This window comes from Tupaia chinensis, unplaced genomic scaffold (assembly GCF_000334495.1).
Source record: "Tupaia chinensis unplaced genomic scaffold, TupChi_1.0 Scaffold000544_1, whole genome shotgun sequence".
Classification (NCBI taxonomy): Eukaryota; Metazoa; Chordata; class Mammalia; order Scandentia; family Tupaiidae; genus Tupaia; species Tupaia belangeri.
This window is the reverse complement of record NW_006160056.1, coordinates 649,055-667,380: the sequence shown is the minus strand read 5'-3', so window position 1 is coordinate 667,380 and position 18,326 is coordinate 649,055. Positions and strand designations below refer to the sequence as shown.

The window sequence follows — 18,326 nt, the reverse complement described above, 5'->3', positions numbered from 1 at the left end:
GCAACAATTTCATTTACATAAAAGGTAGTTTATTTTGTGGAGGCTATGAGACGAACTGTGATTACTCATTAATTCAGAGAAGAACCCTGTGGGGTTTTATAGTTATTGATTTTCCAACGTGGAAAATTATTTTAATACTTTATTGCTGCATATCTTGCCTACTTGTGAAACACATATCTGTTGATTATACATGTCTGTGCATGTGTGTGGATGTACAAACTTAAATTATATTTCACTGATACTTAAAAGTAAAATACTCTGCTTTATACCCCTTAGAGAGATGTTCCAAAGACAGTGGAATCTGAAATTCATATTAATTTCCTGAGCTTATGTGGGCTTTTTTTTTTTTTAAAAAAAAATGACATTTATTAGTATTGTACTTTCCCCAGTTTTGCTTCTTGAGATATAGGTACCACTTTAAGACTGACTAATGTCCAGCATAAGCTGAAAGAGTTAATTTAAAATGTCCAATATAAACAAAGCCAAAAGGAACACTCTGCTTTTTCATTTTGGTTATGAACATTTTAAGTTACTAAAAAAAAAATCAGGAAATTGGAAATCATCAATTAAAGGCACATTACTTCATAAGTGAGAGTTTTAATTTACAGAAAATATTATCTTGCCCTTATAGTGGATTAGCTTATTGCAGACCATTAGCTCCAGCAGAATGCTTTCTTTTGAAGATAGAGCACCGAATGTACTGTTCAGGTAAAATTTATATTTTAAAGACCATTTTAACTCTGGGAAGATAAATACCTTGTTTGGAAACAATTAATTAGAATCACTAAATGTGTGTGTGTGTGTGTGTGTGTGTGTATGTGTGTATTAAACTGTACAGTGCTTAATCAACCTAATGTTTTCACTTCCAGTAGATTTTCCATGTAGTTTATATATTCTTGTATACATTTTGTGTGCTCACATATATATTTTTTTTTCCTAAAACACATCACTAGTGCTTGTTAGAAATTTCATTTGTTAGATAGGTCATCATCACTGTAACCACATAGGAACTTTTCTAATTGTTACTTGAATGATCTGATATGTTGCTGAATATTTGTGGTGAATGACATAAATGCTAAATTTTACTCATATTTACTTCTATATTGATTTGTAATCAATAGGCTAAAAAAGGAATTTCTATCAAAATGGAGGAAAAATATTCCTATAGTAACTCCTTCAGGGAGAGGCAGAATCTGTCATAGTCACTGCTATCTCCCCAATGCATAATACAGTTTGGAACTCATCAAAGACATCTGATTAATATTGTTCACTAAATGTATGTTTTATTCAAGGACTAGATACATGGGCCATGATGGTGTCAAATTCGAATATCAGACATCTTGCCAGGTCTAGTTCTGTGGCATGACCTTCACAAAAGGTTTATACACTCCAGTTATAATGAATGAGCTAGACTAGAACTTGTTCACCCTTTCCTACAAGGTCAAGAAACTTAATAAATACTTCTATGTCTCTCAAAGGCTGCTTAAATTTTCAAGCAATTTTGAAGAATGTAACAAAATTAATTAGAGTGATTTTGCTTAAGTTAAATTGATTTGCCTAAGTTATGGTTACTATATCTAAAGATAATTTCTTGGATGCAAATATCTGACCTACCTTAAGGAGACAAGTTTGTAGAGAATATTGAACCCTTTAACCAAATCTTAGGTTTTGATAGATTTAAATACAAAAGAATTGTACTTTTTATCAAAGTACTGAATGTTAATTTAAATAGCTAAATAAATGGCATTGTAAAATTTAACATAAAATAAATGATCTATTTAGTATATTTTTTGGCTAAGGTTAAAAGAGATAAGCATACCATTGGTCCAGGGCCAAGTGAAACGCCTTTCGAGTCATACTGAGCAGCAAAGTTCTAGAGAGGTTAAAAAAGTAATAACAATAACATTATACACATTCCTACACACATACACATTTTTTTCAGAGCCTTCTCCTTCTCTGCTAACCATGTCTCTTCACTCCAGCCCTCTACCTCTACACCAAGGAAGGGAGGCCTCCTAAACTTTTAGTCACTGAGGGCCCCTGATAAATTGAATAGGGATAAAGAGAGCAAGTTTGCATTTCCATCTGTTGCCACTTCCTACCAGAATACACAAACTGATGAAGAGACCTTTTTCTTGCTGCAGTTTCAGAAAAGACATAAGGAGTTTTCAAGTTTAGAGGAAAATTAAATTAAAATGCCCCTTGGAAAATTAAACTTTTAAAAAATAGTTCACAGTAATAACTTTACTGTTAAAGATCTCTCTTACGGTGGTAGCTCTATTAAAGAAGGTGCTTTTTAATGCACTCTGTAGATAAGCAATCATAATAAGATCTTTGGGGGAGAAAGGTCTTATTCTACTGGCATACAGTTGAGTATTAGAATCAGGCTTCTGATTCACAGTGCTAACCAATTAAGCAAATATGTTTCCCTTCCTGCAATGAGGCCATTTGGCCCTCACACCATTGTTAAAGACATAAAGCTAAAAGAAGATATTAATAAAAAAGGGAAATGTACTTTTCTTGAATTAGTTTCAAGCAAATTAAACCTAAAACCTCTTTGAATTCTGCAAGCCAAAGAGAATAAAGAGGGTAGTATGTTTGTGAAATTGCTTAAGATCAGGGATTTCACTTATGTAATTCAATCTAATCAAACCCTTTAATAATGCAACACCTCTTATTTGTGCCTTACTGATAAAAGATATTAAATCCCCAAATTAAATAACAGTCATGATGGCAGCAGCTACTTCCAGGGTGCACAAAGGCCAGTACTGTAATTGACAAGGATTCATAAAGAGAATGGGCAAAGCAGAACCTTGAATGAAGAAACCAAAGAAAGGAAATAAAATATACTAATTTCCAAGTAGCAGATTTTCCTTTTAACTGCTAAAAATGTCTTTCATAATGAGCCTCCTTCAACAGAAAGAAACTAAAGTTAGCTAAAAGTTACTTAAGGCAGCTTACCCCACTGAGACCAGGGGGGCCAGGGGGACCAGGTGGACCAGGAGGGCCTGCAGGACCATTTGCACCATCTTTGCCTGGGGGACCTGCTGGACCCTGTTGAATAATAAGTGAATTAGATGAGTTTTAGACAGGCTCTAGAGAAAACCCTATGGAAAAGGCGACCTCAGAATATATCGGTAGGATCAGTTATTTGGACCTTTCAAAGTACAAGTAGGGTAGAAATGTAACAATCCTATTTGTCATTAATTGAAATTTACTTATGACATGGATTTGTTTTAGGAGAGTTAGTAACCAACTGATGTATGAAGATGACACAGGGCAGTTTTCCTAGAGGAATATTTTGGACATTGAATATAGTTTTAAAAATGGTTTTCTTTGTGATAGAGTGTGTGTGCATATGAGAGTGAGAGGGAGAGAGAAAGAGAGAAAAATGCACACCTTCCACTGGATTTGGTCATACTGCAATCTCCTTCTCCAGTCCTGTAGCTCATTAGATCTTGGGCACTTGCACATATGCCTGGTGTATTTCAGGTTGACTAGGGGAGGTATTTAACCAAGATCTCCAAGTGGGATTCAGTTTCTCTTGAGCAGTGCATTATCACTGCATCATGGAGCCAACCTTTAGTCATCAAATATTAATTAACTATGGTGCTCTAGTATTCAAATAAAGATAGGAATTATGGCTAAAAATTACAGTCCTATGAACTTCATATGTTTAACATGTAAAAAACTCTTGTAGCTTTCCTATGGTCAACGCCATTTGTGTTGTCAAAATAATTAACTGATGTAATTCTACTGGTATTGAGTTATTTGAGTGTAATAAACATAAGTCTGCAATTTCTGGTAAATATAAGATATAAATTTTTTTTAAAGGTTTTTGCTATGGGGTGTGTGCGCTCGACAGACAGAGAGAGACAGAGAGATAGAAAGCGAGAAATCACCCTCCCCCCCCCGCAAGAGGGGATGGCCACGCTGCAATCCCTTCTCCTCCATTCTCCTCTCGGGATCTTGGGCATGCATGCACACGTGCCCGGCGTGAGTTTTAAGCCACCAGGTCCGGGACATGAACCGCGGTCAACTACGTGGGAGTCCAGCGATATAGCATTACGCTAACTGCTGGTCCCTAAGATATAAATATTTATGTATTAGTAAAAGTGTTATGTAATGCAGAAACCATGGAGTTATAAATGTCAAATAAGCCTTGTAGAGAGTTCTAAGAATTCATAAATAGAATGTAAGCTGACCTGTATGTGTATAAATTTAGACAAAGAAACATGTTACTGACCACTGTTTCACTATTATGCCCATGCAATATAAGAGATTTTACTTCAAAAGTGAACAAAACATGGTTAAAAGAAAACTTTGTAGTGGTAGGTAGATGTATTTCCATTATGTATGTCTTGGACAAGTCAATTAAAAACAAAGAAAGATAAACCATGCAGATAATATGGTGGTAGGTTATAGTTCTTTCTTAAAGGGATAATCTTTACCTAAAAAGAATATCAACTATATAATAATAATCCTCATTCCCTTCTTCTGTAGGGCATTTTCTGTCTAAATAAATTTGCATGATTATCTAAATACATAATATTCTTATAAATTGGCAGTATCCTGTAGTTTCTAATAAGTATTATCCAAATATCATCCAAAGACCTTTAATAATTCAAAAATTACACACCCTTTCTCCACGTGGTCCTCTATCTCCGGTTGGACCCTACAAGGAAGATACAAACAGCAAAATGATAAATGTCTGAATAATTTCCAGTGAAAGTTTTTGAAAATAATTACTTAGTAAGGCTGATCTAACCAATATTATTAGGTAGTAGCTACAAAATTCACACAATAGAATGGATAAAGGTAATTGCTTTTATTATAATTATATGTAAATTTTTAAATGGAGAGATTGGAGCTTGCTATAGTCTCTAGCCATTAGGCCAATATTAAACAGAGTATTTTTAGTAAGATGATTATTGTAGGTAAAATGACCATTTTGTTGCATCTTTAAGAGCATTTATATACTCAAAGCACTTTAAAATAAACTTGCATTTACTACTTATATTAACATAATAATGCATTTCATCTCCAGAATATAAACAGGTCTTTTTTTCTTTTGCATGTAAATCATCAATTTTTAGAGTATATAGATGGAATTAAGGATGATTCTGGAAGATAGCAAAGTTTTATAATAAGCACCAAATCTACTTTATTTTGTGGCTTAGCTAATCCACATTTATGTTGGCCAAATCTTGACAAAATGTTTCTCTTCTATAATATACCATAAACAGTTAAATTATAAGTTATCTCTGATAATTTCAGGTATTTATGGAGAAATACTGGACTCTTACCTTTCTTAGAGTTTCCTAAAAAAGAAGAAAATAAAAAAATTATCACGAGAATTATACGCATAAGGATTTTTAATAATGATTCCCATTTTGGTTTCACATACAAATGCATCTATATGATATATTGTGCATTCACTATTATTTTCATTTAGCATTTCAAAGTACGATTTAAAATGTTACCAATAAGTTAAATAAAATGTGTTATATATAGGATCAAATACATATACTTATCTGTTACATGCCTCAAATGCAATTTGCTAGCTAAGAATTTGTTCATAGTACTTTGGCAAATAATTCCGAGGGAGTGACAAGAGTCTCTAGCTCAGAGAAGTCTTCTGCTTAGTAGTAGCTGATGCTAAAACCCAAACTTCCACTGGATTATTTACTATCTCTTATGGGCATTTTATGAGCTTTGTCTTGTTCAGTAGTCCCACCCATTTTGGAAAGTGGGGTGGGGACTGCCTAAAGCAGCCAGAAAGTTTTGGCTACCACAACTCTTCATGATTTTCTTGGGATTCCAGGTCAGTCAATACCAATGTAACTTCTTCCCAACTCAGAGAAGACACCACTGTAACCAAAAAAAATAAAGAAAAATTCTAACAATAATTTTACTCACCTCTTGTAAAGCTGTAGAGGAAAAGAGAAAGTAGGAAGTAATTATTAGTACCATTTCTCAGATCAATAGTAGTAGTTAACAAATAGATTCATAAGTTTATAAAAGTAAGCTACCTAATTAAAGAACCAATTTATTTTTTATTAAGAATATTCTAATAACTTCAAAATTATGCAGGTCGAAGTGTGGCAGGGATCAGCAGGGTGATTTGTTTGCAATATTAATATGTAAATATATTTTGAATTAAATTGTTAATTATTTACTATTTTATAAATGCCATGAAATATTAATGTGTCCAAAGGATATTTCTAATGGTTAGCAATTAAGCTGGTAAATTCCACAGATGAATCACTGAATGTAACACAAGACCAGTAGACTGAAGGGGAAATAATTTACAGTTTAAAGTCACTTTTAATACTTAAAAATCTAAAAAAGGGAAAATTTAGTAAAGGATATTACCTGAAGTAGACTTTGATTTTTTTTAATAAAACATTGAAGTTACTTAGTACTAAATTATACCATGCTTAATGTATTTTTTCAAAAGGTCATATTTGTCTGTGATTAACTATGAAAATGGATTACTTCAGACATTTGAATTTTGCTTTAAATTAGTTCACTTAAATTAGGAAAGGTAGTTTTACTAACATGTATCCCTTCTGTTCCTGAGACAGGATGACATTGTATAAATGAGGAAACTGTGGATTAAACTCTTGAGAAGTAATGATGAAAATAAACTGAAGTAATAATCCTTCCCCGCCCCCTACCATAATTGCTTTAAGGCCTTGAAGACTGATTCCTCTCCAACAGTATAAAAATTACAGGTAAACATGGGATACAAGTGTGGCTGTGCTTGTAATTGGATGAATCACCCCTAAAAATTGCTTTAATTAGGTGGCCAAGAAGTGTGTCATTTGGAGTGAGAACATCTGTTATAACAATCATAATTCAGGAGGGTGGACTACATCCAACACTGACATTTAAGGGCAATTTATGAGAATTAATGTTAAATTAGAAAAATAATATGTTTACTTCATTGCGTCCATCAGTAGGAAGAATAATTATGCCTGACTTGATTAACGGAAGTCTTTAAGATTTTGGAAAGTTGCCTTTAAATCACTCAGATCTGAGCTGTTTGGAAGAATGTATGTTGGGTAATGTGTATTCCAGACTGTGGCTGGGCTGGCCATCGATCACAAAGTGAGCTGCCCTTTGCACCTTCAAACTTCCCTAGGTCTGTTTTCATTTTTTTTTAAGAGTCAACCCTTTCCTCCCACTCTCAGATCTCATAGAAAACAAGCTTGGTAATGTGAATTTGTTTAATGCAAGTACTCCCTGGTATCCAAAGTGTGTATTCTAAAAGTGGATGAAGGAAAAGAAAAAAACCCACATGCACACACACAAATGCATCAGTAATTATGCAGTACTAGACTGTGGCATGTGGGTGGAGCTGCTTTTTGAATCGTTGGGTGTGGTCGGACACCCCCTAATTTCCCATCAACTCAGTGTCTTTGTCTAGTAATTAGGCAGCTGTTTTCAAGATGAAAATGGACTTCTTTTATTCATTCTATCTTGACCTGAAAGTCTGGTCATAAAATTTAGAGTGGAAAGTGGCCTGTAGTCTTCCACATTTTAGAAAAGGCACAGTTTGATTTGCCCAAGGTCCCATAGTAAATTAGTGAAGAGTCATCATGAGAAGAACTTAGTTCTCTTGAATCTTAGATAAGTGTTGATACTTCCTAAATTGCTGTGCTCAGAATGTCTGATTATCACTGGGAGCATGTTAGGGTAACACTAAAGCTCAACAAAAGGAATAGTCCATTTTAGTTTAGTAATGTCCCCATTTCTATGACCAGATAATGAATTAAGAAGCTAACTCTACTTTTCAGAACGTCTCCATTTTCAAGCAGCGTCCATTTTCTTTCCCAGGATACACTAACTAGCCAATGGACATGGCTTCAACCAGAGATGTAGATCATCACTTCGTGTAAACCTGCACAGTCTTGGGATTCCATTAGCTTATGGCCTGGTCCCTTGTGGTTTCATTTTCCTCCCTCCAGAGGGCGCCGTGTAATCATCATCATCATCATCATCCGGGCAAGCCTTAGGGCGCCAAGAAGGTAAAACCTCTTCAAGGGGGGTGAGTTTTTCCTTACTAAATTAAAGGGCTTTCTAAACCAGGCCTCGAGTTCCACAAGGCCTGCAGCAGCGCAGTAATGGGGCTTGTCAGGCGGAGGCCCTTGACTTTCTTGACCACGACAGTTGTTAACATCTTTGGGAAAAAGACCTTCCTCTCCCTGGAGTTTCTCTATCCCCAGGCTCCACATCAAGCTAATCGTCTTGGTCTGAGTTAAGAGAAAAAGTTGCCTAACTCTTGGCGAGAGTCTAGTCTTTTGTGTTTTCCTTTTTGAAATACTTTCCATGTTCCTCATCAATTCCCGTGTTTCTCCACAGGCGGGAGAGCCTTCCTTAGAGCTGTCCCCACGGTTTAGGTTTAGCTGTTCCTTTTTCAGACCAGGGTGCCCACCCATGGAGCCTCTCTCCCCCGTTTTCCCCAAACAAGCCGAAGGCACTTACATTGGCATGCTGCTAGGCACGAAGTTACTGCGAGCAGCAACAAAGTCCGCGTATCCACAAAGCTGAGCATGTCTACCACTTAGACATGCAGACTCCTTGGGTCGCAGAGCCCGGGTCACCGGCAGAGGTATCACCTGGCGGGCACAGGCATGCAGTCGTGGCCAGCACCTCCAACTTAGCTGAAACCTCCCGCCGCCGTGGTGCTAAAATAATAAAGCCCGGATCTGCCCTATTTATACGGCAAAAGTTTCTCTGGCCCGAGGGTGCCTCCAAAAGCGCCTCCACCAATGGGATGACTGGGGCTGGGGACCCGGGCAGCCACAGCTGGGAGGAGACTGCGGGGGCGCAGAGGAGGGAGCGAAGGGGGAGGGACGTGGCCACGGGGCTGGCTTCTTAAATTGGTTCCATTCTTTTTGAGGACGTGGACACTTTTGAGGCTTTCAAGGGGAAACTCTGACTCGCTGTCTGCATACCTCCGCCCTCCCCATCCCCCGCCCTCCCCCGCCCTTTCCAAGTTTGGAAACACTTTTGGACACGTCGGAGCGCACTGCAGACACCGACGTGGGCAGTTTGCGGACCTCCGGGCAGCCCGGCAGCTGTTCCAGAGCCCGGAGATCAAAGCAGGAGCTGTCCAGTCCTGCCTCACCTTGTGCCCTGCGGGCCACCAGCAGGGTGGAAGGGACAAGGCAGGCGCGGAGGGTGAGGGCGAGAAGACTGAGAAGACGACAGCGTGGCGCATCCCGGGCCGCCCTCCACCGCCCCTCTGTCCACCACCCTCCCACCGCCCCTCCACCACGCCCCGGTCCAGCTTTCCTCCCCCTTTGGGGCATGTGTGCTCCCACTTTTCCTGCAGTAACGCTGTCTCTCTTAAGACTCCAGGAGAGGGAGAGAGGGGGGTCTTGTCTGTGGAGGGTCGGTTTGGAGTCTGAGGACGCCTACTATGGGGGTGGTGGTGGAGGGCAGGCTGGAGGCAGCATGGCAGCCTGCAGGATAGGCCTTGAGAGCACTACCCTCGACTGGGACAGCTGGGAAGTCCCTGGACGTCCTGGCTTACCTGTGCTGAGGCTAATTCTAAACTGGGTCTTTGGGAATTATCTGGGCCTGCAAAATGAGTGCCGCAGACCTGGAGACTTAGGGTCCTCTTTTCTTTGTCTCTCCTTTCCGGCAGAGCAGTGTGGAAGAGAATCCGCCCCCTTTCCTTCTTCTTTCCGGTCTCCCTGTCCTCTTCTCTGCAGATGCCTTGTCTGGATTTACCAGCTCTCGCTGAGACTGGGCGCAGATAACTCTCAATGTGCCCCCTGTCCTCCTTGACCTTGTTGGCCAGTCATTGATACAAACTCACCCCCAAGCAACTCTCTGCCTTCATCTCTACTCCTCTCTCCAACCAGAAACAAAGGCCTAGCCCTTCGGGGTCCTTCTAATTCCAGTTTGGGCTATAGACAGCCTTCTCTGGTAACACTCCAACCAGTGCCCTTATCAACGTGGATGTTAACAGTTTCCCAACACCCAGCCTCCTTCCCTTGCAGCATCCATCCAGTTCTCTACTCCCCATGAGGGAGAGGAGGCGCTGAGACCTTGACCCTGAGGTGTTGGAGGCCGGAGGCCAAGGCACCCGGGAATTGTGAAATATTGAGTGCTCTTTCCCAAAACTTCTTTGGATTTGAAAGACCCTGGGATTTGGGCTTCTCCTCTGCCTGCCTAACAACCCTGATGAGGTAAATTTGGACTAGTCAGAGTGCCATTCTATCCCAGAAACCGTTGCAAAAGCAGCATCTGTGGGTCGGATCTGTCAGTACAGAACAGAAACTAGGGGCTGTTGTTCCTTGGGAATCTTCTTTTTCCTTTCCCACATGTTTTTCATCTCCCCTACCCCCCTTTTGCTTTGCCTTAAGGAAGAATTTCTGCTTAAGTTAATTCCATCAACTACCATAAACCAAAGGGATGAATGCTTTTAAATTGGTTAGTCTTTCTAAATTTAAAATAAGACAAAGGTAAGCAGAAATGCAAGAGAGTAACCAAAGTCTTACTTTCATTGTCTAATTAAAAACATCAGATTTTTTGAGATAAGTTGGAGTAGAAGAATTTATGAAAGGGGCGTCTGGTCAGTCTTAGGATCATGTTTACAAGGAGCAATCTACTTTTGGATGTGTTCCTAAGTAGGCAAGAATGTTAGAAGTTTTATAGGTTTTAGCAAAAACAACGGTAAAGCTGAGGTTTAATTGTACAGTTCAAGCATGTTTTTACCCTCTTTCCCAAGAAAGAAACTTCAATACCAACAGCCAATTTTTTTTTCCTTTTCTTTCCTTTATTTTTTTTCTTTTTGCATTATCAGTAATAAGAATTACTTTTTAAAAATGATCACTCTGTCGAATTGCCTTTGCAGAAAATTGTAAGTGTGTGTGTGTGTGTGTGTGTGTGTGTGTGTTTGTGTGCATTGGTTCCATGCTGCTGAAAGTCAAAGATTAATACTGAACAAAATGACAGGTAGGTAAGGGAACAGATTTATGAAAGAAATCTTCAATCCTCTTCAGTGAAATTATCTGATAATGCTTCTGGGGTCAAGGGGGCCAAATTGTTAGATTTGCAGTAGCTACCCAAGATCTTAAATGTTTAATTGTGGGTTTTGTTGTCCTTAGAATTGTTTAAAATGTCAAACATCTTTTTAGAATTGTGATTTTAATTTTTTTTCAGAAAAAAAAAACAAACAAACAAACAAACAAAAAAACCCTTGGTTAGTTTTTGAGAATCAGGGAAATATAAATTCAAGCACACAGGTATAAACTTAGAGGAAAAACATTTCTTCTAAAGGCAGCAGAGTGAAATGATAACTTGAAAAGCATTCCTGGAAACTGATGCAAATACCAAGTGCTGCCGGTTCCCTCCCTGCTGATGTGGCAGAGGGTTTGGAGCAGGCAGTGTCAGCGTCAGCATTTGGTGGGAGGCCCTGAGTCTAGATGGGACAATGAAAATGGAGAAAAACGGAAGGTTTTTTTTTTTTTTTTCTTTTTTATTGTGACAGACAAGTTCCAATTCCAGCTGCTTTTGTACCTAATGGTGACACTCTGATCTCTTATTGGGGAAGCTAATAGATTAAGTGTTTTTTTAAAAGGAGGATTTCTTTTTTTAAAAAAAATAGTTTATTTTTTCCATGAAAGAGAAAGGGGGAGAGAGAGCATTCCCAACAAGAGTGTCCCCCCATGGCACAATCCTCCCCTAGTCTCAGTCAGCTTGGATGACGGCATGAGTGCACCCAGCATGCAGAGGGAGACCACGTGCCAGGTCTGGTGGGTCCCACTGCCAGACCTCAAAGGAGGAATTCTTTAATGCTTACATTTATGTCTCTGCTAAATGTTTTGTGGTTCTAAATAAGGAGAAGTGTTTTCTATGGAGGGGATAAGACTGGGAGAGTTGGGACAGCTGATCCAAAGCCTGAACTGAGAGTCTTGGCCTCCATAGTCTGGGTGTGATGGGGGATGGAGGAGCAGAAAATGAGTAGGAGGACACAGGAGGAAGAAAGTGAGTGGTCAGGACTGAGATTCAGAGTGAAGGAATGGAGGAAGGGAGCATAGATCATTCCTAATTTTTTTTTTTTTTTATGAATTAAAAGTTGAACTTGTCAGCTTCGCAGAACTTACAGAATATGGACTGGACCTTTACATGTAGCAGGAAAATGGTGGAGAGTCTGACTAATAAGGCCAGGCAATGCAACCCCAGGAAGGTTTATCTTTGTATTACTTTCTTTGATTAAAGCTAAACATCTGACATCTCCTTTCAAATGTTTACTGAGGATCCATTCTGTGAGAAGCACCAATGCTATACCATCTCATTCCAGCTTCAGTTCTAGTTGAGTTGGTTGTCAGGCAATTGTTAAGGCATTCACTGATAATTTAGGTGGTAAGTGAGAAGATTTGAGGGTTGACTGCTCTCTGTGATATTTGCTTGGAACTCATGGAGACACCTGCTCTATATCGTATTAATATGGATATTTAGTTCCCATTGATTATTTAAATGATACCAGACATATTTTCACTGAAGTAATATTTAGTGTTGTGCCATGCATTATACTAATTAGTGAGTATGTAATTGTGAAACAAAATGACATAGTCATTAGTCTCACTGACTAGGGGGTTTATACATGGCTGGAGGAGAGAAAAGAATGGTAAATATTATGAAGGCATAGTGAGTGCTTATGCATTTATGGGAGGATTTAAGATGAACTTCTAATCTAGAGTAAGGTGGGTAGAGTTAGGGAGGTTTTTTAGAAGGTACAGCATACTTGTTCAAGTCTTAAATATTAAGAGGGTTTTATTTTATATATATATTTTTTTTCCACAGGGTGTGTGCACTCACCAGAGAGAGAAAGAGACAGGGAAAGTGAGAAATCACCCCCACCCCCAAGGGGACTGGACACGCTGCAATCCCTTCTCCTCCATTCTCCTCTTAGGATTTTGGACATGCATGCACATACACCCAATGTGATTTTTTAAGCAAAAGAGTTGGGACTCAAACCACAATTAGCCATGAGAGAGGTCCAGCACCTTAACTACTGTGCCACCTACAGGCCCTATGAATAGAGTTTTAAAAAGAGGTGGGATAGTGGCCTGGACACAGGGGCATTAGAAAATTTGGTGGTCCAAGCCAGTCAGTGGCTAAGGTGGCTGGATTCCAAATAGTCAACTGTGTGGTTTGAGTCCTGGACCCAGCAGCTTGAACAATACGTTGGGTGCATGTGTCTGTGTGCCCAAAATCTAGAAAAGGGAGAGATAGAGGGGAAGGGATTGTGTTGTAACCATCTCCCATGGGGCAGGGTTTGAAGTATCCCATGGGGGGTGTTTTCTTACTTTCTCCTCTTTCTCACTCTCTGTCTCTTTCCAGAAACTGCACATACCCTTGGCAAATTATAAAAGGAAGAAGAAAAAAGAAAAAGAGAGAGAGAGAAAGAAAGAAAAATAAAATGAATAAAGAAAGGAAAATAAAATATACTGAAAAATAAGATGAAAGAAAGAAAAATAAATGAATTTATCGAGGGAAAAATGGAAGGATAGAGACATGAATTAGGTATGAGATTTGTGGACTTAGCAAGGACCAGATCCCAACAGACCTTTTAAGCTGTATTCTGGTGTTTGTGTTTTTTAACCATGTTATGGGAGTATCTGGATGGTTTTAAATGGAGAAAGTATGGAGTCAGGGAATGTTTTTAGAGAAGATGACATTGGCTACAATGTGCAGAAATGATTAGGATGGAAAGTAGTAGGAAGCTACAGCAGTAGTTCTGAGGGAAAGAATGGTGACTTGAACTAGAGTAGTGGTGGTAGATAGTTCTGAGGGAAAGAATGGTGACTTGAACTAGGGTAGTGATGGTAGAGTTTGAGAGAAGTTAGTGAGCTTTGTAAATATTTTAGAAGAAAAGTAATCTGATATTTGGTCATAGGGAGTGAGGGAGAGGAAGGAGCAGGGAGCAGCATTGAAGTTGTTGGTTTTGGCAACTGGCTGACTGGTGGTAACATCAATTCAGTGGGGGAACTTTGAGGGGACGACTAGGTGTGGAGAAGAGAAAGATAAAGAGGTCATTTTATGTTCAGTTTTGGGTGCTTATGAACCATCCAAATGGACAATTCAAGGTTTAGACCTGAAGCCTTCAATTTATGTTTCGCCTTGATTTAAGAATAAGGGAATCATAAGGTTATAGTAGCAGATGAAATGCTCTCAGGTTGTATGTGTGCATGGAAACAGAAAATAATAAAACTTAGGACAGAACTCTAAAGAGCTTCTTCCTCTAGTGAAGAAGAGACACTAGAGGAAAAACCACTAAGGTGGCTGAGAGAGAATAGCCACAACTGAATAGAGGAAAAGCCATGTATACAGCACAGAAGGAAAGGAAATAGGTTGAAGAGAGGAGAAAATGGCTTTCGAGTGATGAAAAATTTTGTAGTTTATGAGAGGTTAAATAAAGGCTGAAACGTTTATGTACATGAGCATGTTGGAGTTCACTGGTGACCTTGGTGAGGGTAGTTTCAGTGGAATGGAATCCATGTGAGAGAAAGTAGAAGAGAAGGAGTTGAGGTGATAAATTTACCTAGTACAGAATTTTAAGTGTAATGGGAGAGAGTTGGGATAAAGTTTAAGGATAATGTTAGGATTAATATGCAAGCAAATTATGCATGTTTAAAATAAGGCCATTTGATACAGATGTTTAATTTTAACACTAAGTCCCACTTTAAAGCCTCCCATTGAAATATTCTTCTTTAGGTTTCTTACATTATATCCCTCTTCATTTGCTTTTTAGAATGGAAACAAAAATCATTTAAGTGCAGATAGATTTTTTTTCAATTTGGAAGTGATTTAATTTTCCCCCAAAAATTTCCCTTTAAAATGTGTAGACAATATTACTTTAATATATATTTTTTTTGGGGGGGGATGCCTGATTGTCAGTTTTCTTGTATATGGATTGTATGGAAATAGTTGTTTTGTGGTATATTGTTATTGATTATTCCAGGCCACATAATTCAGGGGAACATATTAGGGTACACAAATTTTAGCTTTAAATCAAGCCCACCTTTTTCTTTTAGACAATGCTGATTATGTTTCTTTGGCTAGTTCCAAATCTATTCTCAAATTGAAGAGCAGCAGAATGCTGATGCATTTAAAAAATATACTCCTGCTTATTAGAACTTTGGTTGGCTTGATTTCTAGATTTGTGTTTTTCAGTTCTTCTCACATTGCTGGGAAAAAATAAGAAGACTTTCCTTTCAGTTGCAGGAAAGAGTCTGGGTATTAGTAATTGGTTGATTTATCTATTAAGTTGACTCAGATATATACTCTTTGATTCATATATTACTTATAGAAAAAGAATTATAAAGACAATATTGTATGATACCATATTTAGAATTAATATATTTTATGTTTCATTAAAAATATCTAGCAAATTAAGTTAATGGTATTACTGATGAACTCCTTTAAGCTTACATTTTGATTTTGACCTTTCATATTCTCTACTGGTATGAATAATTTCCAGTTAGCTAATGTGACATTCTCATTACTTGCTAGTGTGCTAAGTACTGTGGTAAGGATTCTACATAAATTATCTTGGACTTATAATAGCCGTTACCTACATCATTGTGGGGTACATTTTATTATTCCTAATTTTTTGAGAGATTTTTGCCATAGAGTACATACACTTGCCAGAGAGACAGAGAAACAGGAATTGAGAAATCACCTCCCAGGAGGATGGCCATGCTGTAATCCCTTCTCCTCCATTCTCCTCTTGGGATCTTGAGTACACATGCACACATACCCAGAGTTGAGTTTCAAACTTCATGGTCCAGGACTTGAACCATGGCTGGCCATGTGCAGTCCAACACCTTAACCACTACACCATCTGCTGGTACCTATTTTTCCTAATTTTATGAGTAAGAAAGCTGAGGCTCAGTGAGGCAAAATAACTTGTCTAAGCCTTCCTTGATAGCCTAGGATGAATCAAGAGTCTTTGATGTACATTTTCAAATACTTTTACCCAAATATCTAATATCTTTCACAAGGTATGTTGATTAATTACTTAAAATAGTTAATTGTTCATTGACTGACTTCACTTGAAGGTTAAGATCTTTAATGACAGAGAAAATATCTATTTTATTCAACCTTCTATACCTATATCTGGGCATAGTACCTGCTGAATTATAGATGCTTAACAAATACTTATTCAATAAATAAAAAAAAGATTGATTTGGCATGATCTAACTGGAGAATAAGAAACTTCAGTATATGGGAACCAGCAGTTAGCGTAATGGCTATGTCGCTGGATTCCCACGTAGTTGACCGCGGTTCGTGTCCTGGACCCGGTGGCTTAAAACTCACGCCGGGCGCGTGTGCGTGCGTGCCCAAGATCCCGGGAGGAGAATGGAGGAGAAGGGATTGTGGCTTGACCACCCCCACTGGGGGGTGATTTCTCACTTTCTGTCTCTATGTCTCTCTCTGTCTGTCTGGCGAGCGCACGCGCCCTACAGTGAAAATCTCTCAAAAAAAAAAAAAAAAAAAAGAAACTTCAGTATAAATACTGGTTATTTTCTTCATTGTTGGTTTACTATTTTATCCACACATTAAATATTTTATTTTTGTTGATAAGAGTGGCCAACAACACATGCATTTTACTTGAATAATATGAATACATTTTATCCAATACACTAAATATTAACACCTAATTATTCCCTGATAGCTCATAAAAAATTTACTTGATTAAGCCAAATTTATGAAGAACAAAGTTCTTGAAAAATTGGGAAAAACTAGTCCTAAAAGTTTAGAGTTGGACAACAAGTTGAACTTGGAATGTCATTCAAATTGTAATTATAATTATAAATGTATAAAATCAAATTTATTTTTGTTATTTTGTTATTAATGTCTAACAAATGTATGATATACAATAGGTATTCCATAAGTATTAGTTGCATGAATAAATACATTTTGTAAATGAGAAAACTTGCCTAGAAGGTTATGTGACTAGTCAGCTTATGGTAGACCTGTAGCTAGGGGGCTGGTCTCTTGATTCCAAGTTTCTTGCACTTTCCCTTAAATTAAAATAACATCTAGAATTTGCTTAGAATATTTTACAACAGGTATCTTTAACAACAATCTGAAAAGTAGCTGCTGTTTTACAAAAAGAAAATTGAGGATCAATAAAGTTGGTTTTCTTCAGATTAGTTGTTCTCAGTGTCATTCCTAGGCCAGTAATACTGGCCACCGGAAAAGTAATGTCACATTTTTCTGTTTTTCTATGCAAGAACGCATCATGACTTTTCTGATGACCCAATACTAGCATCATCTTAAGACTTGCTAGAAACACAAATTCTCATGTCCCACCTCAGACCCACTGACTCAGAAACTATGGGTGTATGTTATTAGCAATCTGTGTTTTAACCAGCCCTCCAAGTGATTCTTATTGTGCTACAGTTTCGAAACTACTAGTATTGTTATGGTAGAACTTAGATTCTGATAAGCACTCTGATAGCATCACGGAGAATCAATTTGAGCGGATAAGATTAAAAAGTGGGAGACACCAGTTAAGAAGATGTTAATTCTTTTCTCTATTTTCCTCCACTCCATAAATATCCTTCACATTTGTTTTTGTGTTTTCTTAATTTATCCATCGACTTGCTTCTTCTCTTGATTCTCCATGGTTCAAGGTAATGGGTAGCTGAACAGTCTGAAAGGTTATGTATTGTTTTTTAAACAATTAATTGTATTTGTAATGCCAAAGGAAGATCCTCTTAATCATTCATTGCTGATTCCAACTCTATTTAAAGTTATTTGGATAACATCCCATTTATAATGAAAAAAATGTGTACTGAAAGATATACATGAATTCTTCAAAGAAGCAGAGTATGATTGACCTAATGGTTAGAACTTGATACTAATGAAATCTGAGCTATAGCCTCAGTTCCTCTATAGACTAATTAACTTCTTTTTGCTACAGTACCTTGGAATTCACCACTGTGTGGAACTGCGTTGTAATGCCCTACATAATTAAACAGACCATGTGAGGCTAGAAAGATTCATGGTTTACTGAAAATCCATTACTCACTCTAGAAGTGCCTCAAAGGCCCAGTTGATGTTTTGATACATTTTATTTATATATTGACATCATAGACATGCTCTTCTAGTCCCTGTAGTCTCCATGTTATACTTTGATACTTGAATAACAATGGCACTTCGGAGTCTTAAAAAAATGGACTCTTCTGAAACACCCAAGAGAGTAAGAGAATAGATCTTCCTATTCAGAATGTGCAAGATGCTGGACTAGAGCAGTCACAGAAATCATTGTGTGCTGTCTATGAGTCCCTGTT

General features: G+C 38.0%; 1 protein-coding gene across 1 annotated transcript in view; it reads right to left on the bottom strand.

Moving 5' to 3' along the window:
* The window catches only part of COL1A2 (collagen type I alpha 2 chain), a 38,065-nt gene extending 29,319 nt beyond the window's left edge, over positions 1 to 8,746 (bottom strand). Inside the window, exons 1-6 of the mRNA XM_006157479.3 lie at positions 8,491 to 8,746; positions 5,920 to 5,930; positions 5,307 to 5,321; positions 4,640 to 4,675; positions 2,962 to 3,054; positions 1,820 to 1,873 (exon numbers count right to left, since the gene is read on the bottom strand). Coding sequence (XP_006157541.1) covers positions 1,820 to 1,873; positions 2,962 to 3,054; positions 4,640 to 4,675; positions 5,307 to 5,321; positions 5,920 to 5,930; positions 8,491 to 8,560 — 279 coding nt within the window. The 5' untranslated portion in view covers positions 8,561 to 8,746. The remainder of the gene's footprint in view (positions 1 to 1,819; positions 1,874 to 2,961; positions 3,055 to 4,639; positions 4,676 to 5,306; positions 5,322 to 5,919; positions 5,931 to 8,490) is intronic.
* Between the last annotated feature and the right edge of the window lie 9,580 nt (positions 8,747 to 18,326).